This window comes from Staurois parvus, unplaced genomic scaffold (assembly GCF_062004578.1).
Source record: "Staurois parvus isolate SC_StPar_1 unplaced genomic scaffold, SC_StPar_1.0 ptg000219l, whole genome shotgun sequence".
Taxonomy (NCBI): domain Eukaryota; kingdom Metazoa; phylum Chordata; class Amphibia; order Anura; family Ranidae; genus Staurois; species Staurois parvus.
Window position 1 is genome coordinate 24,995 of NW_028318015.1, and position 27,088 is coordinate 52,082.

The window sequence follows — 27,088 nt, forward strand, 5'->3', positions numbered from 1 at the left end:
TAAATACCGGACTGGCTGCTCCATAAGATGCACTGACATTTTCCCCCCTTTTTTGGTTGCGTTTTATGGAGCGAAAAATACAGTACATACCTTGTTTTAGATCTCTATTCTTCTCTATGTAAGGGAGTAAGGTCTTGGCTGGTGGGAGGGGACAGCATGGTGCTGTACCTAGCTTTCTGATGGTACTCCTCTCTAGAGCCCGCGGCCCTCATGCAGTCAGTGGGCTGGCTCTTTAGCAGAGTTATGCAAATTTACAAATGGGGTGGGTGTCATTCCAGAGAAGTGGTAATTCCTAGGCAGGTTGTATTTCCATACATACTGCCCTAGGTAATGCCCACATGTGATGCTGAGTCTCCATAATTGACAGAGCTAAAAATCTAATGAATGAAAGAAGGTGGCCAGGGAGAGTCAGACTGGGAAGGAAAGGCCTAGATGATGCTGGATGTCCTCCAGCCAGGAAATGAGGTGTGCTCTGTTTTGCCTTGCTGCAGCTTCTAAAGCACACTGTGGAATGTTTACAGGGTGCAGTGAAATCACAGTAAACCATTCCAGTACAGGAACCTGTACAACTGTGTAAATTTGAAGGGAAGGCTGTAGTTGAACTTAAAAAAAAAAAAAAAAAAAGAAATCTAGATGACATTCTGCGGTTTCCTTTCCTTAGCATGTAAATGTTGTTTACAGAGCACAATAGCTTAAGCTAGAAACAATCCAAGTAAATGAGTCTGAGCAAGGACTCCTCCCTTAATTGATGTCTCTGTGAGGTTTTATTTGGAATAAGTGAGCTAATAGGCAAACGGGTACTATTTTTGGTGACCCAAGTCTGGGGTTTTACCAGGCAACATGCATTTTCAGAAGGTCAGCCATTGTGTCTCTTGAATGACAGATTAGAGTGGTTGTAAACTTGTGTTTTTGCTATTAAAACAAGTCCTACTTGCCTGCTCTGTGTTGTGGTTTTGCACAGAGCAGCTCCGATCCGCCTATTCTCAGGTCCCCTGCTGGCACTCCTGCCTCCTGGGGCAAGTGGGGGGCACTTGTGTGTGCTAGCTCCTGAGCCCTGCTGTGTGTCCATAAGGTGCACAGCGTGGCCCCATCCCTGTGGCTCTGCCCCTAATGGGGGGGGGGGGGAGACACTCTGCTCTCGTGCATGATGCTGGATCAAGCTTGGGCTCGGGTAAGTATTTGGAAGGGGGGGGGGGAAGGGAGATGAATGCACAAGGTTTTTATCTTCCTGTAGAGAATGCATGCAGGTAAAAAAAACCTTCAGGCTTTAGAACCACTTTAACTTTGAGAGGCTTAATAAAAATGTCAAACTTTCCAGTTAATTGATATTGTTTGGTGGCCGTCGTCAAAGTGTAAATGTGTCCTCGTGCCGGCGGTTGCTGTTTTTTTTCCCAACAGGCTTGTGCAGAATCTTATTAACGATTATATGGAGATAGGACACGGGAACATCTGACCTACATTATATTGCATTCAATTTATCTCTGAGCTCCGCATAAAAATGAGGCCCCCCTGACCCAGCGCTTCGGCTGCTCGGATATCGCATGGTGCTGTGCTGCTTAGTTTTCTTTTTTAGATTTTAGATCTTTTGTAAGTAAACTGAAGTTTAACCACTTCCAGCCCGGACACTATCACCCCCTTCCAGCCCGGACACTATCACCCCCTTCCAGCCCGGACACTATCACCCCCTTCCTGACCAGGGCAATTTTCAGCTTTCAGCGCTATCACGCTTTGAATGACAATTGCGCGGTCATGCAACACTCTACCCAAATGAATTTTTTACCATTTTTTGAGACAGATAAAGCTTTATTTTGGTGGTATTTATTCACCGCTGGGATTTTTATTTTTTTTGCTATGTAAATGAAAGTCCAAAAATTTTTGAAAAGTGTTTTTTTTATAAAATTTTGCAAATAAATAATATTTCATCATAAATCTTTGCCAAAATTTATTCCGTTTTTATCTTTTTAGTAAAAAAAAAATCCAAATTAGTTTATAACCAAAAATTATAATTTTTAAACCTTTTCTTTTACATTTTTATTTTATTTTTTATATTTTTATTTTTTTTTTACATACTGTCACCCTAGCAGTACAGTGTCACCATGGTGACACTGTACTACTTGTGGGGGGTGATGAAGATTTATTTATTTTTTTTTTTTTTTACACATTGCTTTTACACCCATATAGGATGTAAAAGCAATCATATCTCTTTCTCTCTGTCTGCATTCTTGCAGTCATTGAGAAGTACTGAGTGAGCTGTGATTGGTCACAGCTTGTCACATGGTACAAGCCTGTTGTGAATAGGCTTGTACCATGTGACCTCTGTGATCATTCACAGATTTCACACGTAGTAAGCAATGATGTCATCTTGCTTACTACTTTGCATGTGATCACTGATTGGCCAATCAGTGATCACATGATCAGGACCTCGTACAGAGGTCCCGTCCGACGATCGGTGTTTCACTGTGTCCGGAGGACACAGCGGGCACCGGATCGCGGTGCTGCGCGCTCCCAGGGAGCGCGCACAAGCAGGGTGCGGGGAGGCCGTTTATAGACGACCACCCGACCCTGCACTGCCACCGTCCGGCCGTTTATATGCAACGGCTGGTCGGGAAGTGGTTAATATATAATGTATAGTGTGTGTGTGTATTATAGATATATACAGCAGGTAAAATTTAAGTATTGTTACCATTTTTTCTCAGTAAATATATTTGTGAAGTTTCTATTGACCACATGTCGGTAACAACCCATGCAATCCATATGTACAAAGAAAACAAAACAAGTTCAGAATTTAAGTTGTGTGACATGGAATGTCACAGGGAAAATGTATTGAACACGCTAACTGAAATGTCCTTGTACAATATCCTTTGTTGGTAATGACAACTTCAAGATGCCTCATGTATGTATATTTATTTTACTATCTCGATCTTCCTCATCTTTGTACAATAACCCATTCAGTTTAACTACTTGCCGCCCAGCCACCGCATATAAACGGTGGCAGGGCGGCGCTCGTAGGCAAAATCACGTTTTAAAACGGCTGCCTTCAAAACAGGTAGGGGGCGCGCCCGCCCTACCTGTCCCGCGGGTGTCAGCCGCCGGGTCACGGCCGGTTTTTACCGGCCGTTTTCCCGCGATTGCCGGTGATCGCTGACACAGAGCAGGGCTGCATTGTTTACACACAGCCCTGTTCTGTGTCAGTTCTCTGACAGCTTGTGAGAAGCTGCAGAGTTTCTCTCCCAGCTCCCCCCTCCCCCCCCCCTCCGTCCAGTACACACCCCGCCCCCTAGTAAAACACTCCCCTTACACTGCAAATTCTAAAAATGTTAACCCCTTCCTCCCCAGTAATATTAGTACTGTTTCAGTGTTTTTTTTTCACTGATCACTGTATTGGTGTCACTGGGGATGTCAGTGACCCCAAGTCAGTCCCCCCCCCCCCCCCCCAGTTTCAAAATGTCCGCCGCTGTCCCGCAGTCCTGCCATAAGTCGCTGGTCGCCGCCATATGTCGCTGATTGCCGCCAAAAGTCGCTGATCGGCACCATTATTAGTATAAATAAAAATTTAAAATCCCAGTATCTTTCCCGCCATTTGTAAACTCTATAACTTTCACGTAAACCAATTAATTTACACGTATTGGGGTTTTTTTTAGCAAAGACATGTCGCAGAATGCATTTTGGCAGAAATTTATGACTAAATTTGATTTTTGCATTTTTTTTTTACTGGACATGTTTTATAGCAAAAAGTCCAAAATATTGTTTTTTTTTCCTCAAAATTGTCAGCCTTTTTTTTATAGCACAAAAAATAAAAACCGCACGGGCAATCAAATACCACCGAAAGAAAGCTCAATTTGTGGGGAAAAAAAGGATGTAAATTTCATTTATGTACCATATTGCATGACCGCGCAATTGCCCATTAAACTAGCGTTGCGCTGTATAGCAGAAAAATGGGGTAAATTGCAGTATTTATACCATAGTTTGTAGACGCTATAACTGTCACACAAAGCAATCAATATACACTTATTGGGATTTTTTTTTACCAAAAACATGGAGCAGAATACATTTTGGCCTAAATTTATAACCAACTTTAAGTTTACGATATATTTTTTATAGCTGAAAGTAAAAAATATTTTTTTTCTTCAAAATTTTTGGCCTTTTTTTTTTTTTTTTTGTTTATAGCATGAAAAATAAAAAGCGCACAGGTGATCAAATACCACCGAAAGAAAGCTCTATTTGTGTGAAAAAAAGGACGTAAATTTCGTTTGGGTGCAGCATTGCATGACCGCACAATTATCAGTTGAATTAGTGCAGCGCCGAGTAGCAAAAAGAGGCCTGGTCATTAAGGGGGGTAAATCCACTGGAGCTCAAGTGGTTAAAATAGAAATGAAAGGCAAAACCTTTGTGTATACATATTAAACAAAGAAAAAAAAAAAAACACAAATCCCCCTCCCCCAACCTCTTGTATAAGTGATCACATTCCTTTTGTTCTCAGCTGCATAAGAGCTGGGGGAGGAGAAACTGCATCACACTAGGGTGTGTCAGGACAAGTCTGATCATTGGAGGAGAGCAGGCAGGCTGAGTTCCCAGCACAGCTATAGCACATGTACTTGTATAGCGCTGTCAATTTACATGCCACTTTATACATATACAGTGAAGGAAAGAAGTATTTGATCCCCTGCTGATTTTGAATATTTGCCAATTCACAAAGAAATGATCGGTCTAAAAATCGAATGTTCGGTGTATTGTAACAGACAGAATAGCAACAAAAAATTCAAAAGAAATGCATGTCTAACAAATGACTGATTTGCATGTTCATGAGGGAAATAAGTATTTGATCCCCTATCATTCAGCAGGATTTCTGGCTACCAGGTGTCTTTCATACAGGTAACAAGCTGAGATTAGAAGCAGTCTCTTAAAGGGAGTGCTGCTAATCTCATTTTGTTACCTGTATAAAAGACACCTGTCCACAGGAGCAATCAAACAATCAGATTCCAAACTCTCCACCATGGCAAAGACCAAAGAGCTGTCCAAGGATGTCAGGGACACGATTGTAGACCTACACAAGGCTGGACTGGGCTACCAAACTATGGCCAAGCAGCTTGGTGAGAAGGTGACAACAGTTGGTGCAATCATTCGCAAATGGAAGAAACACAAAACAAGTGTCAGTCTCCCTAGGTCTGGTGCACCATGCAAGATCTCACCTCGTGGAGTGTCAATGATCATGAGAACAGTGAGGAATCTTCCCAGAACTACACGTGAGGATCTTGTCAATGATCTCCAGGCAGCTGGGACCACAGTCACCAAGAAAACAATTGGTAACACACTACGCCGACAAGGACTGAAATCCTGCAGTGCCCGCAAGGTCCCTCTGCTCAAGAAAGCACATGTCCAGGCCCGTCTGAAGTCTGCCACTGAACATCTGAATGATGCAGAGGAGGACTGGTGGGAAGTGTTGTGGTCAGATGAGACCAAAATCGAGCTCTTTGGCCTCAACTGAACTCGCCGTGTTTGGAGGAGGAGGAATGCTGCCTATGACCCCAAGAACACCATCCCAACTGTGAAACATGGTGGTGGAAACATTCTGCTTTGGGGGTGTTTTTCTGCTAAGGGGACAGGAAAACTGCACCGTATCAAAGGGACGATGGATGGGGCAATGTACTGTGAAATCTTGGGTGAGAACCTTCTTCCCTCAGCCAGGGCATTGAATATGGGTTGTGGATGGGTGTTCCAGCATAACAATGACCCAAAACACACGGCCAAGGCAACAAAGGAGTGGCTCAAGAAGAAGCACATTAAGGTCCTGGAGTGGCTCAGCCAGTCTCCAGACCTTAATCCGATTGGCAACTGAAACTTTCAGCTCCTTCCACAGATTTTCAAACGTCAGCCACCAAACCTTAATGACTTGGAGAGGATCTGCCAAGAGTAGTGGGCCAAAATCCCTCCTGAGATGTGTGCGAACCTGGGGGCCAACTCCAGGAAATGTCTGACCTCTGCCAACAAGGGATTTGCCACCAAGTACGAAGTCATGTTTTGTGAAGGGGATCAAATACTTATTTCCCTCATGAACATGCAAATCAGTCATCATTTGTTAGACATGAATTTCTGCTGAACTTTTTGTTGCTATTCTGTCTCTGTGTTACAATACACCGAACATTCGATTTTAGAAAATCAGCAGGGGATCAAATACTTATTTCCTGCACTGTATATTCTACATTCATATCAGTCCCTAGCCTTCTAGAGGCATACAATCTAAGGTCCCATACATACATACTTATTCAGACAGGAGCCAAATAACCTACTAGCATGTCTTTGGAGTACAATGAGAACAGGATTATCACACAAGTACATGGTACAGCCGGCACGTATCAGGAATATGAAATGTTGGGTTGGCATTGTTTAACTTGGCTTGCCGTACGTCTGGTACTTGTTCATAGAAGTCTGTAGGAATGCATAGCCACCCTGAGCCAAATGCTTTGGCTTGTAGTTTCTCTGCAATATCCCCTTCCCCCAAAAAAGGCATACAGGGGGCAGCAGGATCACTTCCTTAATGTGGTTGTAAGCCATTATATACCCAGTGAAGTAACTGGCCTCAGGCGATAAACAGGTACAACTTATGTAAGAAGATTTGCCTTCCTCTGGAATGTAACTAGTCATCTGTGTATCTACAGCCATCTTTCCTTTACATCCATTCAAAGTCTGGAATTTACACCGTATCTCTCAGCTCTGAAAAGTAGGGGGTGTGGAGCTGCAGTTACATCAGTGAGGAGAGTTCTGAGAGCTGATTGGAGGCAAGGGACCCCCCCCCCTTCCACACAGCACCCAGGAATAGAGCTGAGGCAGTCAACCACTAACTATGCCCTCCCCGTCCCCTTTTTCGTTTTGTTTTTTCCCCACCTTTGTGTAAGGAAAACTCATCAGAAATGACTTGTACAGATAGAGGAAGGAGGCAATGGACAGAAATGGCACTTAATGCTCTGGATTGAGACAAGTACACACTATAGAGGGATATGCTTTGTTCATATTTCATGTCTGAGGTTTACAACCACTAACACCTGTAAGCCGCTCCTCTCAACGCCAGCGGTACAGACTACCCACACATCCTAATCTTTATTTCAGGTACTTGTATAACGCAGTCAGTTTTTCACAGCCAGGGGCAGACTGACCATTTGGAAACTCGGGCAGTGCCCGAGGGCCTGGGGTCAGTAGTGGGCCCCATGAGATGCCCCTGGTACCTTTTTCATAGGCTTTTTTGAGTTTGGGCAAGGACACAGGGGCCCCATGATCCTCTATTGCCCGGGGGCCCCATGAGTTGTCAGTCCGCCCCTGTACACGGCGCTTTATATATATTGTACATTCACACCAGTCCCTGTGCTCAAGGAGCGTACAATCTAAGGTCCCTGACTTACATCCATAGATACACATACTAGGGCCAATTTAGACCGGAGCCAGTTAACCTGCCCGCATGTCTTTGGAGTGTGGAAGGAAACCAGAGTACCCGGAGGAAACCCATACAGGCACAGGGGTAACATGCAAACTCCATGCAAGAAATGTAGTGGTTGGGAATGGAATTGATGACCCTAGTGCTGCCAGGCAGAGAGGTTCTGTATCATGTCTTCCCACAATACCCGATTATTGGAAATCTGATGACTTTAGATAGTGGAGTGAACTGGTCTATTCAAGCATTGCCAGTGCGGGGGGGGGGGGGGGGGAGTCAAACCAGACCATAAAAACTCCAGGCTCCTCATGCTCTGATTCTTGGGTGTATTTCCAAAATGGGTATTTGTGATAACTAAAGTGGTGTGCCTGTTAATTCAGAATGTGCAGATACCCCCCCCCCTTCCTCCCCATCTCAGAAACTGAATATGAGGCGTCATAAAAGTAAATCTCGTCTTTTATATACGGTGTCATTTGTATATGAAGACATACATGGAGTTGGGAATCTACTTTAACCGACAATATCTTGCAGGATGGGGATGAGTCGAGTCCAATCAGCACCAGTGCGGAGATTGTGCGAGTGCCTGACCCTCAGATGTCTATGGTGAGTACCTGTTACCCCCTAAAGGGAACCTGAACTCCAAACGTGGTTAATGTAGTGACAATTTTTGCATACACATCTGTCCCTGTCCTGAAGCACAATGTAAGGTCCCTATTTCACATGTATACAAACTAGGGCCGATCTGGGCAGGAGCCAAGTTAACCGTAGCATGTGTTTTTGGAGTGTGGGAGGAAACCCACGCAAGCACAGGGAGAATATGCAAACTCCATGCGGTTAGTGTCCTGGCTGTAATTTGAACAGAGGACACCAGTGCTGCAAGGCAGAAGTGCTGTCTACTAAGCCACTGCGCTGTCGAAGATTTGTTATGTTATTGCAAACCATTTGACATGTTAAAACCATAATAAACCCAAAACTGTAATGTATTGCAGCTTACCGATCATGAGATGTGATGGCTGCATTTGTTTTAGTCTTTTTCCACTTCTCTGTTTTCACCCGGTAATCTGGCCAGTAACACACCTCCTGTATTTGAGCGCCCCCACTCTGGATGGAGGAGCACAGGGGGGCTTTTTGGGACATCTTTGTCAGTCTGGGGAGAGGAGAGTGTTTTAAATGTACCGGCAAATTTTATATACACAAAATACAAATTGAAGCCGGACTCCAGCTAACACTTTAGAAGCAGTTACGGCAAATGTGTGTTTGCTAATGCCGCTTTTCCGCTCTACACCTGGGCTGCTTTTCAGGAGTGGGGTTTTATTTTCCTTCGCTTTGCAGCGGGATTTCTACCCCGTTGCTTTCAGTAGATGTAGTGCCCGTCGAGCGAGACCCTTTCATTGCACATTTTTTGTGGCGCACAAGTACTGGCTTCGAGGGGTTAAAGCAGGCAGTGAGGAGGCAATACAGCGCCTCTTCACCACCTGTCAAACGCTCTCTGAATAGCTATCCAAACGCAGATCCCTCTTCAAAGAGTGTGAACAAACCCTTAGAAGGCTTTGAAACTCGAGGAGAAAATGGGGAGGTGATCGTCACCGCTACCTCGAAACGATATAACCTTTCCTTTTATGTGACCAGTTTAGGTGCACAGGGTTCTTTCTGGTGGTCCACAGTATTGCTGTCTCGCAGACTTCTATTTTTTTTTTTTATTTCTTTTAGGAGAACCTGGTGGAGAGCAAACATCACAAACTTGCCAGAAGCCTGAGAAGCGGCCCGTCAGACCATGACCTGAAGCCAAATGCTGCCACCAGGGATCAGCTCAATGTAAGTGGCTCCAATCTATCACTACTTCCTTCTGTGTGTCTACAGCAAGTATATTGATTTGACTTCCTTTACATTCCACGGATATTTACATAGTACATGCAAGACCCATCAGAACCATTGCCCTTATAGCCAACCGTATAATGTCTTACATAAAGAGACCCTGTAGCCAAGGAATTCTTTTCAAGGAATTCTTCCCATTCGCCAGTCAGCCATAACATTATGACCGACAGGTTAAGTGAATAATCTTGACTATCTTACAGCATCTGAAAGTGGGTGGAATATATTGGGCAGCAAGTGAACATGTTGTCCCTGAAGCTGATGTGTTTGAAAGCAGGGAAAAATGGGTAAGCGTAAGGATTTGAGTGACTTTGACAAAGGCCAAATTGTAATGACTGGGTGACAGCAACTCCAAAACTGCAGCACTTGTGTGATGTTTCTGGTCTACCGTGGTCAGGACCGGCCAAAAGTGGTCCAAGGAAGGAAAAACTGGTGACAGGGTCATGGGCGGCTAAGGCTCATTGATTGAGGTGGGGAGGGAAGGCTGGCCCGAGTAGTCCTATCCAAAAGAAGGGCTTCTGTAGCTCAAATTGCCAAAAACCTTTTATGGTGGTTTTGCTAGAAATGTAGCAGAACATACAATGCCGATCTGTGTCCATAGCCAAAAGTGTCTACAATGGACATCAGGACTTGACCATGGAACGATGGAAGTAAGTGGCCTGGTCTGGTTTCTCTTGAATTCAAGGAGTTTGAGTTGTTGACTTGGCCACCGAATTCTCCAGGTCTCAATCCAATTGAGCATCTGTGGAACGTGCTGGAAAAACAAGTCCGATCCAGGGAGGCCCCACCTTGTAACTTACAGGACTTAAAGGATCTGCTACTGATAGCTTGGTGTTTATTACTGTCTGTTCAAGGAATGTTTAATGCAGAAGAGACCTGGTTTGTCTCTTCTGCATTAAAGTTGCTTACCTGCCTGTCCGCCCCAGTACAGTGAACCGCGCATGCGCAGCTTGCTGTACAAATTCAGCAAAGCTGAATCCCACAGAACTCCCCATCCAGGCCAACGATCAAGACCCAGAAGCCGGTCGCTCGAAAATGTCAGCAGCCGGGCAGATAGCAGAGAGAGACAGTATCGCTGGAGGTGAGTATAGTTCCGCTTTGTTTTGGTGGGCTGGTACAGGAGCATCCACTTAGAAAAAAAAATAAAAAATAAAAAAAAAGTTCTGTCCTTGTGCTCCTTCTCTTCTCCATCTACACCTCCTCTCTTGGTCAACTGATACACTCCCATGGCTTCAACTACCACCTCTATGCCAACGACACTCAAATCTATCTCTCTACCCCTCACCTCACCCCCTCAGTCTCCACCCGAATCACTAGCCTTCTGAACGACATATCAGACTGGATGTCACTTCACTTCCTCAAATTAAACCTTGCCAAAACTGAGCTCCTAGTTTTCCCCCCAGCTTGCGCCCCCCCCCCCGACCTCTCCATCACGACCAACAACGCCACCATCAGTCCCACCCCGCAAGCCAGAGTACTAGGTGTCATTCTAGACTCCAATCTCTTTCCAGCCCCAGATCCAATCGCTGACTAATTCATGGAGACTCCACCTACACAACATCTCCAAGATACGCATGTTCCTAACCCCAGAAACCACTAAGCAACTCATTCACTCCCTTATCATATCACGACTTGACTACTGTAACTCCCTCCTCACCGGCTTACCTCAACACAGGCTATCCCAGCTTCAGTCTATCCTGAATTCTGCGGCCAGACTCGTCCACCTTACCAACCGCTCTGTATCCGCCACCCCCCTCTGCCAATCCCTCCACTGGCTTCCGATTGCCCAACGCATAAAATTCAAATTACGAGCATTGATGTACAAAGCTGTTCATAACGCTGCCCCAAACTACCTTACCGACCTGATATCCATCTACCACCCAAAACGCACTCTCCGCTCCTCACAAGACCTCCTACTCTCTAGATCCCTGGTCTCCTCCTCCCATGCCCGTCTCCAGGACTTCTCCCATCCTCTGGAACTCACTACCCCAAACCATCAGACTGTCACCTACCCTCCTCACCTTTAGGCACACCCTGAAAACCCACCTCTTCAGGGAAGCCTACCCCGCCCTCACCTAATTGCCAATCTCCTCCACTCTTCCTACCATTCCATCCCCCACAGTTATCTCCTCCTGTAGCACTCTCCCCTCCCTCCTAGATGGTAAGCTCCAAGGAGCAGGGCCCTCAATCCCCTCGTGTATTTTATTGTATTGTTACTGTACTGTCTCGTGTATTGTCTCCCATTGTAATGTACAGCGCTGAGCAAACTGTTGGTGCTATATAAATACTGTATAATAATAATGACATTTAATGGCCTGTTATTGAACACAGAGCTGCATTCATTTGTGTGTTTTACGTTTGCCCGGAGTCCAGCTTTAATATGGATATGCATTGTTGCAGAGCAAACCGCTTAGGAGCATGCTGGAGACTTTCTTTAGTGCAATGGAGGTCGCTAAATGATGAACCTAATGCTTGTTTCATTCTATGTTGCAGATCATTGTCAGTTATCCTCCAACCAAGCAGCTGACGTCCGAGGAGCAGGATTTGGTGTGGAAGTTCAGGTACTACCTCACAAATCAAGAAAAGGTGAGTTTAAAGCTAGAAACTGGAGATCAGGTGTACAAATCTAAATGTAAGAGAGAAGGGTAATTCTTTACATTTAGCCTCATAATATAAACCAAACATTTGATTCTAGTTATATTTGGCCTTTTCTGTTTTGCTCCCATCGTTATATTTTTAAATAAAACCTTTTCAGTTTGTTTTGGTTTTTTTTTTTTTTTATTTAATTCCTGGTTTTAGAAGCAGTGATGTCATCGCTGGGTCTCTGTTCTTTTCTGTACAATGCAGGCAGATCATGGCTGATGGGAGGGACCAGCAGGGTGCTGTATAGCTCCTAAAAACATCATTGCACCCCTCAGTACTCTTCCCAACAGCGCTCAGCAGTGGTGCAGTTTGGTTGGCTGTTGGGAGGAGTTATGTAAATATCAAAATGCACTGATGGGGATGGCGGGCTGGAGGTGTTGGCATTCATACACAGGCTGCATTTGCATGCAGAAAGCCAGTGAATAAAAGGGATGGGTCAGGGACAGTTAGGCCTGGGGAAGAAAAGTCTAGATTAAGGGTGTCCAACCTTTGACTTTCATAGGCCACATTGGAAGTTAGAGGCATTGTCTTGGGACGCACTTAAAATACATAAACAATAAGGATAGCTAATGAGTAGAAAAAGTCCGGCAGATCACAAGTTACTGATCACTGATATAGATTAAAAAAATATATGTATAAAACAAAAAAAAATAAAAAGTCTTAATCACCCCCCAATAGTACAGTGCACTATGGTGGCGCTGTACTGCTAGGGTGACAGTATGTAAAAAAAACAGTAATATAAAAATAAACCTTTTTTTGAAAAATTATAATTTTTGGTTAAAATTTTTTTTCTCCAAAATGTTCGTGTGTGTGTGTGTGTGTGTGCAGTCATGCAACACTGTACCCATATGAATTTTTTAGCATTTGTTTTTTTTTTTTTTTAGACCAACAAAACTTTATTTTGGTGGTATTTATTCACCACTGGGATTTTTATTTTTTTGCTATATAAATGAAAAAGTCCAAACATTATGAAAAGTGTATTTCTTATATAATTTTGCAAATAATATTTCTTCATAAATCTTGGCCAAAATGTATTCAGCTATCTTTTTAGTAAAAAAAAAAAAAAAAAAAAGTAACCCAAATTAGTTTATAACCAAAATTATAATTTTTCAAATTGTTTTTACATTTTTATTTTATATTTTAACATACTGTCACTATAGTGACACTGTACTACTGTTGGGGGGTGATGAAGATGTCGTGTTTTTGTTTTTTGTTTTTTTTACACAGCCTTTATGGGTGTATAAGCAATAATTTCTCCTTCTCTCTGGCAGCCATTGAGAAATACTGGGTGAGCTGTGATTGGTCACAGCTTGTCACATGGTACAAGGCTGTTGTGAAATCTGAATGATCACAGAGATCACATGGTACAGGGCTATTCACAAGTTGTAAGCAATGATGTCAGCAAGTGACCTCTTGTATTCTACTATTCATGTGATCACTGATTGGCCAATCAGTGATCACACGATCGGGACCTCACAGAGGTCCCGTAGAGTGATCGGTGATGTGCGTATGCCGAGCTTGTCCCTGTCGACCGCCATGACTTCACTGCTTGCATAGCGTCCCTCCAGACATGCCAGGGCTGCATGCTGATCTCTCTTGGACCACGGGTTGGCCACCCCTGGTCTAGGTGTGGATGTCCGCCAGCCAGGAAATGAAGCAGGCTCTGTCTGACTTGCTTCAACATCTGGTGCACACTGTGAGAAGCTCTGTGTGCAATGAAATCGGAGAGATCCATTTCAGTACAGGAGAGGAGCCAGGAAAAAGTTGAGAGTTCAGCTTTAACTTAAATAAAAAAAAAATGAGCAGATCGCTGTATTCGTGGGGACACAAGTCTACATGACTACAATGCAGTGCCACATTGTGCTGCCTTATTAAATTTGCTTTCTAGTATATTCCAGCAGATGTTTGATTACAACCATTATTTATTTTATTTTATTTTTTTTTAGGCTTTGACAAAATTCCTGAAATGTGTCAACTGGGATCTCCCACAAGAGGCCAAACAAGCCCTGGAACTTCTGGGGAAATGGAAGCCAATGGATGTTGAGGACTCTCTAGAGCTCCTGTCATCCCACTTCACAAACCCTACTGTGCGACGCTACGCCGTTGCTCGCCTTCAGCAGGCCGATGATGAGGTGAGTTGGCTGTACACCTCTATGAACAGAATGTATAGTAGTGTTTTATCATATTCAAAACTAACAAGATAATTTTTTTTTTTTTTTTTGCCCAGGTAAATGTGAAATATTGCTTGTACAGATTGTGTTTAAATGTTATATTCTGAAAGCAGGTGGTGCTTTTAGGCTTCTTTTCAGGGTTTTCAGCTTCCTCCTGTGTTGTGTGTTTTGTTTTGTTTTGTTTTGTTTTTTTAAAACTGGTATAATTTTCCTTTTTTAAGACAAGGCTAGCTGTACTGTATGAAGGTTATATTTTTACTGTAGATTCAGTAACAAGGAATGTTTTTTTATTGATCTTGTTGTTGGCAGTACCTTGTATATGAGAGTTTTTTGCCATGTAAGATGGGGACAAAATGCTTAATATTATTTTGTGAATTCAGAATTAGTGTGTATGCCAGGGAGATGGAAGATTGTGGTAGTTTAGCAAAAGAAAACTGCGCATGGCTGATAACCACTCTCAGCCCACAACAGGACGTAGGAACTGAATGCATTTCTATCAGGTCAAACAGGTATTTTTCTTGTCCATTTAGGGACACAGGCTTTCAAGTACTGCTGATTATACTGCCACTTACAGGTGGATCGGAGGCCAGCCCAAGATAGCCCCTCTCCCAAAAAGCATACCTTTTAGTTTTGCTAGTGTCCTAGAAGGATGGAGGTCTTTTCTCCTGCCCATGTGGCCTCACACCACATAAACCTGCATTACAAAGCTTCCTGCTCACTCTGAGACCACAAAAATGCTGTCTTAGTGATTCTAAAGGCTTATTTTTTTACAAGAAAAAATATCGAAATAATTAAAGAAAATGTATTTTTATTTATAGCTATCTATCTAGTATCAATCATCCATCTGCATATCTTTCTATCTAGCTCTCTCTCACATCTATATATCTTTCTCTTTCGCTCTTTTTTTTTATATCTATATATCTCTCAAAGGAACACTTTGAAATCAGATCTCAATGGGGAAAAAAATCACCTATACTGATATGGATGGGTGATGTGTTAGGATGCCCCATCGTTTGATGGAAATGATTGACCTACAGAGGACTGAATTTAAAGACATCCTGAAAATCAAAGTGGAAAAAATGATGCAACAGGCTAGTCTGTTTTGCTGAAATGTCATTGCAGCAACTCATAATGGTCCTCAGTAGTTTGTATGGCCCCTACGTGATTGTATGCATGCTTGACAATGTCGGGGGAGGCTCCTAATGAGACCACGGATGGTGTCCTGGGGGATTTTCTCCCAGATCTGGACCAGGGCATCACTGAGCTCCTGCACAGTCTGAGGTGCAACCTGGCGGCGTTGGATGGACTTGAACATGTGTTCTATTGGATTTAGGTCAGGCGAGCGTGGAGGCCATTCAATGGTATCAATTCCTTCATCCTCCAGGATCTGCCTGCATACTCTCACCACATGAGGCCGGGCATTGTTATACACCAGGAGGAACCCAGGACCCATTGCACCAGTGTAGGGTCTGACAGTGATTAGGATGAAATCCTTGGACTCATTAATGGCAGTCAGGGTGCCATTGTCTAGCCTGTAGAGGTCTGTGCGTCCCTCCATGGATATGCCTGTCATGGGACCTGCTGTGATTGGTCACAGCAGGTCACATGGTACTGGCAACAGGGCCGGTACACAGATCTGTCATTGGCCGTGTCCGAGGTACATGGCTGGTGACAGATCTCGCCACAGGCATGCGCAAAGCATGATCTGGGAAGGACGCTGTATGACGCCCTCCCAGAAAGACTAAGTGTTCGCCCGGCCGTCATTTGACCATAGCCGGAGTGGCAAGTGGTTAAGTGGATTACCTATTGGTCTTATTTGCGTAAATTTTCCAGAAACTTTTGCCTAAAATCCACTTACTGACTTTTTTTTTTTTTTTTTTATTTGTATGAAAGCTGCTATTGCTTTATAAAGTTGCAGCTTGGTGAATGTCTGTCTTGTTCTATGATTGTAGATCGTACATAAAGGTATCTGGCAATTTATCATCTGGAGTGCACTGATCCCTGAATTGTTCTAACATGCAAAACACATTTTGGGGGGGTTCAGTAAAGCATTTGCAACACTCCTTTTAAAAAGTCCTGCTTTAAGGGGCTTGTTCACATCAAAAAGCACTGGGTATGTGATCTGCTATGGGTGTCAATATCCTGATGACACCCCAAACACGGCAGGGGGTGGGACTATGCAGATGTAGGCTGCAGGGCACCTAATTTATCTTGCATGAAACAAGCATGTAGGCAGTGAAAGCTATGAACTCCAGTCCTGCATGGTTGTTTCAGTTCAGTAGCTTGCTAAATAGTTCAGCCAGTGATACCAGTTACAGTCACAGCCTTGCAACTTAAAGGGAAAATTGACAGGTCCATATCACCTTACCTTGCCTGTGCTCCACCCGTTGCCACAGTGGGGGAGCATGAAAAAGTACCCCTTAAAAGTGTCACCAAAAACGTAAATGTATTTTATTGGGATTGGATGTGATAGGCCAACACAAAGTGGCACATAATTGTGAAGTGGAAGGAAAATTGATAAATGGTTTTCAAACATTTTTTTTACAAAGAAATATCTGAAAAGTGTGGCGGCATTTGTATTCAGCCCCCCGGAGTCAATACTTTGTAGGACCCCCTTTTCGCTGCAATTCCAGCTGCAAGTCTTTTTGGGGATGTCTCTCCTAGCTTTGCACATCTAGAGAGGGACATTTCTGCCCATTCTTCTTTGCAGAATAGCTCAAGCTCTGTCAGATTGGATGGAGAGCGTCTGGGAACAGCAATTTTCAAGTCTTGCCACAGATTCTCCATTGGATTTATGTCTGGACTGTGACTGGGCCATTCTAACACATGAATATGCTTGGATCTAAATCATTCCATTGTAGCTCTGGAGTTCTGGCTGTATGTTTCTGGTCATTGTACTGCTTGGAAGGTGAACCTCCGCCCCGGTCTCAAGTCTTTTGCAGACTCTAACAGGTATTTGACTCCATCCATCTTTCCATCAACTCTGACCAGCTTCCCTGTCCCTGCTGAAGAAAAGTATTCCCACAACATGATGCTGCCACCACCATGTTTCACAATGGGTATGGTGTGTTCAGGATGATGTGCAGTGTTAGTATTCCACCACACATAGCGTTTTGCTTTTAGGCCAAAAAGTTTAATTTTGGTCTCATCTGACCAGAGCACCTTCTTTCACGTTTGCTGTGTCCCCCACATGGCTTCCCGCAAACTGCAAACAGGACTTCTTATAGATTTTTTTTTCAACAATGGCTTTCTTCTTGCCACTCTTCCATAAAGGCCAGATTTGTGGAGTGCACGACTAATAGTTGTCCAGATTCTCCCACCTGAGTTGTGGATCTCTGCAGCTCCTTCAGAGTTCCCATGGGCCTCTTGGCTGCTTTTTCTGATTTAATGCTCTCCTTTCCTGGCCTGTCAGATTAGGTGGGCAGCCATGTCTTCATAGATTTGCATTTGTGCCATACTCTTTATCCCTGACCTGTCTGGTGTGTTCCTTGGCCTTCATGATGCTGTTTGTTCACTAATGTTCTCTAACAAACCTCTGAGGGCTTCACAGAACAGCTGTATTTATACTGAGATTACATGACACACAGGTGGACTCTATTTACTAATTAGGTGATTTCTAAAGGCAATTGGTTCCACTAGATTTTAGTTGGGGGTATCAGAGTAAAGGGGGCTGAATACAAATGCCCACCGTAATATTTGTAATTTTGTGAAAAAATTTTAACCTCCTTGGCGGTATGATTCTTTCCGATTTTTTCTTTTTTTTTTTTTTTTTTTTTGTGCTGAAAGCGGTACCATTTTTTTGCATGGAAATATGTAGTTTTTTTTATTGTAGGTCTGTAATTTTTAGGAATAACTCACTGAAATCTGTCCGAACAAGAGTCTATTAAACATCCCGGATATGATAAAATTTAAAACCCGAAATCATAAATTTATAATTTAATAAACAATCCTAAAAAATAATATAATAATAATAATAATAAATTTAATTTCAATAATCAAACCAAAAACACTGAAATTTGAAATACAGAGGCAAATTCGCACATCGCTGAGCAAAGTCGCAGAATCGTTTTCAGTGTCTGATGACGAACTTCCCCCACGAATCATTATCAGTCAATTCTGCAAGTGGTTCTGATTTACTATCGCTGTTCTCTAGCCGGTCTAAAACCGCTTTTGACGTAAAGGGACACTTTTTGGACACCATGGACGTTTCTCAGTTTCCAGGCAGAAAGAACAGTAAAAATGCAGGCAGGGCGCCGGACAAAGCACTCGGGGCAAAATGTATGTGAAATGCATTGAAACAGCAATGACAGCAAAAATGAAATTTTTTTTTAAAAATTTCAAATTTCCCGCCGGTTCCGGCGCCCGTACATCCCGATGTCACAGGGACCAGAACACGGGAGCCGGACCCCGGCATCGGCCGGAGGAGATGGCTGGGGACGCTGCAGGGACACATCACGAGAGCGAAGGACAAGGTAAGTGCTGCAGGGACCCCCAGAGCAGTGCCGCATGGTAAGCCCGAGTGTAGCTCGAGGTTACCGCTCTTGGTATAGAAATTTTACCCCGAGCTACACTCGGGAATACCGCTAAGGAGGTTAAAACTGTTCCACTTCACAATTATGTGTCACTTGGTGTTGGTCTTTCACATAAAATGTATTTTATTGTGATTTTATGTTTTTTGGTTGTAACATGACCAAATGTGGAAAATTTGAATGGAAAGGAGTACTTTTTCAAGCACTGTATATTGTTACATTGGAGCCCTGTGGAAATGCCCAGTATGGTGGCGCATGTGACCTCTTTCATCCCAGCATGCAGTGCTTTGACCTGAGCAGCCAATCACCATGCTTAAACACTGTCACATGAGCGGGGAGGGAGTATTTAACCACGTGTAAGCCCCAGCACCAGAGTTCTTAGTGTTTTGAGTCCTGTCTCCGGAATGGGTGGGAAGGGTAGATATCAGTGGGTGGGGGCATCTGTTCTTTCACTATGCACTGAATGTCGGTCTCGTATAAATTTGGTATTGTCACTGTTTTCCCTTTTTTATAGGAAATAATTCAGCTTTTGCTCAGTTGTGATGGTTGCAGTATTTTATTATTCTTTGTTCCTTACACACATAAGAATACCTGTCTTGTACGTTCCAGTCTTTGATTAGTAGTGGATGCCGAAGGGTTAAGTCGGAAGCTATTAGTCGATTGTTGTAAGATCTCTGTCTCCGGGCTTGTCAAACGCTGACCCCTTCTCATAATGTGATAGAAATCCCATTACTTGTTTGAAGAATCCTATCGATTCTCTGCACACGGGTCAGGCCTCTCATTTCTGTAAGCTAGCAAGTGGCCAGGAGGAATTAATTTATTTCCCAAGTTTTGCTTCAACCTTTGAGCAGAAAAATGCTGGGAAAAGCCGAGATTTTCTCAGGCGGTGCAGAGGCCATCTTGTTTTGTCAAACTTGGGAGAGATGAGTGGATAAAGCACATTTTGATGAGATTGAAGGGGCACGCGTGTCATCCGTGTAGAGAAAGAAGAGGGAGTGAGGGGTTTCAGACGTGTCGTTTGCTGCTTTCAATTTTCCGTGAAAGGGGAACCTGCAGTCTTTTTGTTAAATGGTTTTGTGAAGATAAACAGAGCCGATGATTGGATATCAACTGCGCTGGAGAGTGGGTGAGTTAAACTGCAAGTCCAGAGAAAATTTTAAAAGCGCATTGAGAGGGATTTGTTTTTTTTACTTACTGTAATAGAAAATGGTGTCCTCAATCTTCCCCTGCTGGGCAATATCACAGGATAGTATATGAAGAATGACGATGCGTTTCGGACATTACTGCAAACGCCAGGCCAGTGTGTGCTTTTAAGACCCATTCAGGTTGTAGAGGAACACACATTTTCAAGAGCACATCAACTCACCTGCCTGCAGCGAAACCACGTTGCTTTACCATGTGTTGTGGTACGATTCATCCAAAAAAAAAATACAGATTGCCGGATTTGCTTTGAATTATAGCTGAATTCCAGGAATTCAACAACTTTGCAAAAAGTTCCGGCACACTGAGTTAAAGTGGAGCTCCACCCAGAAGGGGAAGTTCTGCTTTAAGGACTGCTCCCCCACTCCCCATTAAGGATTGGCACCTTTTTAGGGGGCGGAGCGGGCACCCGAATTTGACAGGTACCGCTCCCACTTCCGGTCTGATCGCCTAGGCCAGGGGTAGGCAACCTGAGAGCCACAGGACTACAAGTTCCATCATGCCTCTGCAAGTCATAGCTGTAACTGTCAGTTTTGTAATCTTTGCAATGCCTCATGGGAAATGTAGTTCCACAACAGCTAGAGAGCCACAGGTTGCCTACCCCCGGCCTAGGCGATCGGAAATGGACGGTGTCCTCCCTTCCTCCCTGTAGTCTTTTGGGACATGTGACAGGTCCCAGAGACTACAGGACCATTCATGAAGCACAGCGCTACTCGCGCATGCGCAGTGGGTACCTGGCTGTGAAGATGTCGGCCTCTTGGAAGACAGGATGGCCGGTGAAACGGGCTGCAGGGGACACACCGAGGGACAGGTAAGTGGCTGTCTTTTTTTAAAAGTCAGCAGCTGCAGTTTTTGTAGCTACTGACTTATTTTTTGACAGGGTGAGTGGAACTCTGCTTTAGGTCCAGTTAGGTAAGTGCATGTCACCTCTGGGACATAATTTCTTGTATGTGACAGGTTTATTGCACTCTCCTCAGCCCATTCACAGAAGCCTTTGTATTTTCACATAATACAAAGGCTTATGTGGATGGGCAGAAGGATGGGAGGAGCGGCATAGTAGTTCTAGCAACTCTGCTCTTGAAGGAGCTGAGAGCACAGCGAGCAGAATCTGAGCTTCAGAAGCTATCTTCCTGGAGCACAATAAACTTGTCAAGAGGCGGTAGGCAGCTAGTTGGACTTGACTCATGGTGTGCTTGCAGTTTTTGCAAAGTAGCTGAATTCCTGCGGTTCATCTTTAACCTATAACATGTTCCAGCAAACCTTTCCCCACCCACCCTCAACTCCCTGACCCTCCCACTTCATGACCGCTGACAGGGGTTCCTCTCCCTCAAAGCCGCCACTGTTAAATTTCAAATTGACATTCATTAACACTTTCTCCAGCTTTCTAATTGAACGTCCCATACAGAGGTCCAGGCAGAAAGCTGCAAGATGTGTCTGCAGGAGCATGACCTTGTACCTGCAATCCACTGACTGAGTGCAATGCTTTGCAGGCTTCCGTGGGGGAAAAAAAAATAGGTTGAATATTTGCGTTTATTACTTTTTCCATAACTGTGAACTTTAAAGCTGACATGTAATTAAAAACAGAAAAATCAGCTCATGGGACATAACTTGCAGTCAGTAGGATGTGTGCTATGTGCTGATTCCACTGCTGTACTTCCTCAGTCCTGCATCCTGCAATCTTTCAAAATAGCCAAACTACAGCTTCTATGAATGAAACAGGATTGAAGAATGAGGGAGATAAAGTGGATTGATGTCTTCACCCCTTCCATTCACAGATTGCATTTCACTCATAGAAGCCATAGTGCAGCTTCTATGGATGGTGTAAAGAAAAGAAAAAAAAAAAAAAACTTGATGGAAGCCTGTGATAGCCCATTAGTTATGTTAACACCTATTGCCGCGGACGATTATGGGGCTAGGGGGGCAGGACGGAGGAGAATTATCACTGACAGCAGAAGGAATCAAAACAAGGGACACATCCTACTGTTATGTCCCTTGTACTTATTTTTCTGTTTTTGATTTTGGCTGCACTTGGCCTTTAACCCCTTGATGCCGACGTAACACAAATATGCGGCCTCACAGAACTGGGCTTTTTTCCGTGGGGCTGCACATTTGCGTACCTGTCTTTGTGCTGGGAGCGTGCCGCACGGTCCGCTCCCAGCACAGACCACGGTGTCACTGAGAGCTTCGGGTCCAGTTCTACCGATCGGGATACGGGACTTCTAATTCCGGGTCACATGATCACGGTGATAGCCTCTGCTTACCACAGTGATCAGTCACTGTACAGCCTTGCACCCCTGGTTTTTTTTTTTTGTTTGTTTCTCTCTCTCTCTCTCTCTCTCTCTCTCTCTCGGAGAATATATAAATAAATATTACAAAATAAAGAAAATATCCAGATCAAGGTTTGATCTAGTTCAGTGCCAGGGTTAGTGTTTGGGTCAAGGTCAGGGTCAAAGGTTGGAATTAAAAAGAAAAATTTGGTGTCAGGGTGTTTTTAGGTAAAAAAACAAACCAAATGTGCACTATATTGTTTCTCGGCTGTACTATGGGTACAAATAACATACACATATGGTATCGCTGTGATCGTCAAGAGCCGGAGAATTTATTTTGGGTGGTTCTTTGGTGGTAGGTTATGGTAGTAACAAGAAACACAGCTAAATTAAAAAAAAATAAGTGTGTGTGTGTGTATTTATATGTATGTGTATATACAGTGGGGATGGAAAGTTTGGGCACCCCAGCTAAAAATTTTTATCAAATTACAGATTAGACATTCTTATAATATGTCAACAAAAGTTAGATTTTATTTCCATCATTTACACTTTCAAAATAACAGAAAACAAAAAAATGGCGTCTGCAAAAGTTTGGGCACCCTGCAGAATTTATAGCATGCACTGCCCCCTTTGCCAAGCTGAGACCTGCCAGTGTCATGGATTGTTCTCAATCATCATCTGGGAAGACCAGGTGATGTCAATCTCAAAGGTTTTAAATGCCCAGACTCATCTGACCTTGCCCCAACAATCAGCACCATGGGTTCTTCTAAGCAGTTGTCTAGAAAACTGAAACTGAAAATAGTTGACGCTCACAAAGCTGGAGAAGGCTATAAGAAGATAGCAAAGCGTTTTCAGATGTCAATATCCTCTGTTCGGAATGAAATTAAGAAATGGCAGTCATCAGGAACAGTGGAAGTTAAAGTCAGATCTGGAAGACCAAGAAAAATATCAGACAGAACAGCTCGCAGGATTGTGAGAAAAACAATTCAAAACCCACGTTTGACTGCGCGATCCCTCCAGAAAGATCTGGCAGACACTGGAGTTGTGGTACACTATTCCACCTTAAAGAGATACTTGTACAAATATGGTCTTCATGGAAGAGTCATCAGAAGAAAACCTCTTCTACGTCCTCACCACAAAAATCATCGTTTGAACTTTGCAAATGAACATAGACAAGCCTGATGCATTTTGGAAACAAATTCTGTGGACCGATGAGGTTAAAATTGAACTTTTTGGCCGGAATGAGCAAAGGTACGTTTGGAGAAGAAGGGGCACAGAATTGAATGAAAAGAACCTCTGTCCAACTGTTAAGCATGGGGTTGGATCAATCATGCTTTGGGGTTGTGTTGCAGCCAGTGGCACAGGGAACATCTCACAAGTAGAAGGAAAAATGGATTCTATAAAATTTCAGCAAATTTTGGATGGTAACTTGATGCCATCTGTGAAAAAGCTGAAGTTAAAAAGAGGATGGCTAATACAAATGGAGAATGATCCTAAACACACCTCGAAATCCACGGGGAATTACATCAAGAGGCGTAAACTGAAGGTTTTGCCATGGCCTTCACAATCTCCTGACCTCAACATAATTGAAAATCTATGGATAGACCTTAAAAGAGCAGTGTGTGACAGACAGCCCAGAAATCTCAAAGAACTGGAAGACTTTTGTAAGGAAGAATGGGCAAAGATACCTCAAACAAGAATTGAAAGACTCTTGGCTGGCTACAAAAAGCGTTTACAAGCTGTGATACTTGCCAAAGGGGGCAGTACAAGACATTAACTCTGCAGGGTGCCCAAACCTTTGCAGACGCCATTTTTTTGTTTTCTGTTATTTTGAAAGTGTAAATGATGGAAATAAAATCTAACTTTTGTTGACATATTATAAGAATGTCTAATCTGTAATTTGATGCCTTTTGGAGATTTTTCCATCTTTCCTTGGCTTCTTTATGCACATTAATACAAATTTTTAGCTGGGGTGCCCAAACTTTCGATCCCCACTGTATTTATATTATCATTTTTTTTTTTTTTTTTTTTTTTTTACTATTTTGGGCCAGTTTTCCTTTTTTAATAATAAAAAAAAAAATCAGGAGATGTCCATTACCACCAAATGAAAGCCCAATTTGTCCTGAAAATAACGCAGTATAATTCACCCGGATGTACAAAGTAATTGTGATGCTATATATGGTTTTACGAACACATGTCAACGTTGCAAAATTGTGCTTAGGCATTTGGATTTGTTTTACCCTTAGACGGGAAGGGGTTAAAAAGCATCCACAGCCCTATTAGAAAAGCCTGCCCTTTGCCAGCATGCTGCTGAGAAGGACCCTTGCTCTCTGTTTAGAAGTAGTAGTCTCTCTGCAGATGATACAAAAACGCTGATGCAGCTAAACATTAATGTAAAGACGTGTAGAAACTCACCTTTTCAATGGGACTTTATACAGCGAACACTATCGGCATTTTTAAAACTCCCAGTGTGCATGAGGCCTAAAAGTGATGAAGATTCCAAATTTTGAGCGGTCCCCAGAACAAGGATAGAGAGGAAATTATCCAACAGGGACAGCTGTCTGCTAGGAGACTGCCCTCAATTTTGGACAGATTTCTTCCCTTCCGTACTCTTAGTTTTCCGAACTATGTGCATATAAAACTTCTTGTTTTCACTTTGAACAAAACTTTCTGCATCAGAAAATTGGTGCAGGAAACTGTGGGGAGTCGCGTGCGCCACGTTAACAAACCGATAAACTTGTTTCGGGTCTATCTGCGCCACGCGTGTGTGTGTGTGTGTTGTTGTTGTGTTTTTTTTTCTTTTAGCTTTCTGTGACTAAGAGGTTGCGACAGTTTTTAGTATAGAGAACTGCCTCAAATCCCTGCCAAGCAAGACCTGGAATGCAGGCTGTAAGCTGTCAGAAAACCACTCTATGCTAGCAGGAGCTGGGCCTGCACAGTCCTCTCACCTCCTGTGCTCAGTGGGGACAGGGACATGCAGAATAATCTTTGCATTCTAGATTATAGAATGCGGATCAGATTGCTCCTAATGATCACCCCTTTTGTTAGGAGAATCATGTGCTCTACTTTCTAGGTTTAGAAGAGTGGTGCAGGCTTTATGCTTGCTCCACTCTAATCCCCCCCCGTGACATTATTTAGCACATAAAAAATATATAAAATTGTCAATGGATCCTTCCATGAGGATGACTGTTACTTGTCCCACTCAGCAGTGCTTCCCTTTTCAGATTCCCAACAGTGTTCCTGGACAGGTATGTCCCTTCTCTTGATGCACTAGAGCAGTGATATCGAACTTCATTTCTGTGTGGGCCACGTCAGCATAATGGTTGCCCTCAAAGGGCCAGTTGTATCTGGAAGACTAGATGTCCAGAGCACCCTTCCCCCTTACCTCAGATGTTAAGAGCCCCCCCACCATCAGAAGTCAAGAGTCCTCCACCCTCCCTTACATCATAGTGCCCCTTACCTTGTGCTGCTGCTGGGAAGAAGCTGGGGATGGAGCTGGACAGCAGAAAGTGCAGGGTCCGAGAAGGGCTGAATGCTGAAACCAGGGCAGGTGGAGACTAGGGGGAGCTGCGGCTGCACAGATAGTCAAAGGATTTGTAGGAGGAGTTTTTCCCTCATCTTTGCTGCCGACTACTACAACTGGGGAGTGGAGATGAGCCTTTCTGTGGCTGCATGGAGAAACACAAGATCTGGCGGAGGAGTTCTGTCCTCTTCCCTGCTGTCAGCTGTGGAAACAAAGTGGGGGTGGAGACAAGGGAAGGAAGGTGTTGCAGCTGATGGGAGAGGTGTGAGGGCCACATGGAATGTCTTGGTGGGCCGGATTCGGTCTATGGGTCTTCTGTTTTGACATGTGCTCTAGAGGAGGAACTAGCACCACTTTCAGAAGTTAGTCATGTCTGCAGTGCTTCCTGCCCATAGTGACAGGTTCCCTTTTACACATCAGTGGCTCTCTTCCAGGGTGCATCCAGACAATGGAACATTTCAGCAGGCTCCGAGGAAGTCTCATTTTTTATTTAAAGGTTGGCCTTTAGGTCTCATTGGAATGCATATAACCTACAACAAAGGCAGAGAGACCGTAAAAGAAAAGTTTAACGCACTATGTTGCAATGGAAGGCGTTTTGCTCTCGTCCTGTTGGGCTCTTCTGTATGCGCGGCGCGTGATCTGTATCTATTGATTTATACTGTGCATTCACCAGAATAGATCTGGCTCTATTAGTTGCTCCGTTTTATGGATTTCCTCTGCATATATTGAAGATGTCCCCTCCCGTTCCTCAAGGTCGGTTCAGTGCTTGATGGCACCACACATGTCACAATGTCATATGCTGGCTTGTTCTCAGGTGCTACATATCTGCTGAGAGATTATTCATGGAGGATTGAGAGTAGCCTATAACTTTTTTTTTTAAAGACCTGTGCTTCCATATTATCCATCAGCTGTGAAGTGAGGAGTATAGAAGGAAATGTCCCGAGGGTGGGAAGGTGATTTCAAAGGGTTACTGTTGTTCTACAGAAAGGATGCCTAGGTTCCTTTTTTTTCTTCCTGGCAGGCCAGTGTGCGCTTTCAGCTCTTATCTAAAGAGATGACAGGGATATGTCCTTTGATATAGCACTGAATATATCTGCAGACATCTTTTGCGCATACAGTGGAAAGGATCTTCAACTGGGAGATGAAAAATGTATCTAACCCAAAAATGTATCTAAACCCAAAAATGTAATCTACTACAGCAGTCTTTGATGTGGTGGCAGCATTAGTTGTTCTTTGAAGATTATTTTGCTTTTGTTTTACCTGGTCATTCTACAAATAACATAAAAACATACTTCCTGTCTCTGGGTGGCTACACCCAGCTATGGAGGGGCAATGGTTGTCACCCTAGGTTGCTCTCCAGACAAGGACTACAAACATGTCTCTCCATAAAAACATACTTCCTGTCTCTGGGTGGCTATACCACTCCTCTACTTAGCTAAGGAGGGGGCAATTGTAGTCCT

The 27,088-nt window shown here is 43.6% G+C and overlaps 1 protein-coding gene across 1 annotated transcript in view; it reads left to right on the top strand.

Annotated features, from left to right (window-relative positions):
• PIK3C3 (phosphatidylinositol 3-kinase catalytic subunit type 3) overlaps window positions 1-27,088 on the top strand; it is a gene marked incomplete at both ends in the record, with an annotated part of 109,561 nt that overhangs the window by 24,632 nt on the left and 57,841 nt on the right. Inside the window, 4 exons of the mRNA XM_089679175.1 lie at window positions 7,955-8,026; window positions 9,134-9,238; window positions 11,789-11,881; window positions 13,885-14,070. Coding sequence (XP_089535301.1) covers window positions 7,955-8,026; window positions 9,134-9,238; window positions 11,789-11,881; window positions 13,885-14,070 — 456 coding nt within the window. The remainder of the gene's footprint in view (window positions 1-7,954; window positions 8,027-9,133; window positions 9,239-11,788; window positions 11,882-13,884; window positions 14,071-27,088) is intronic.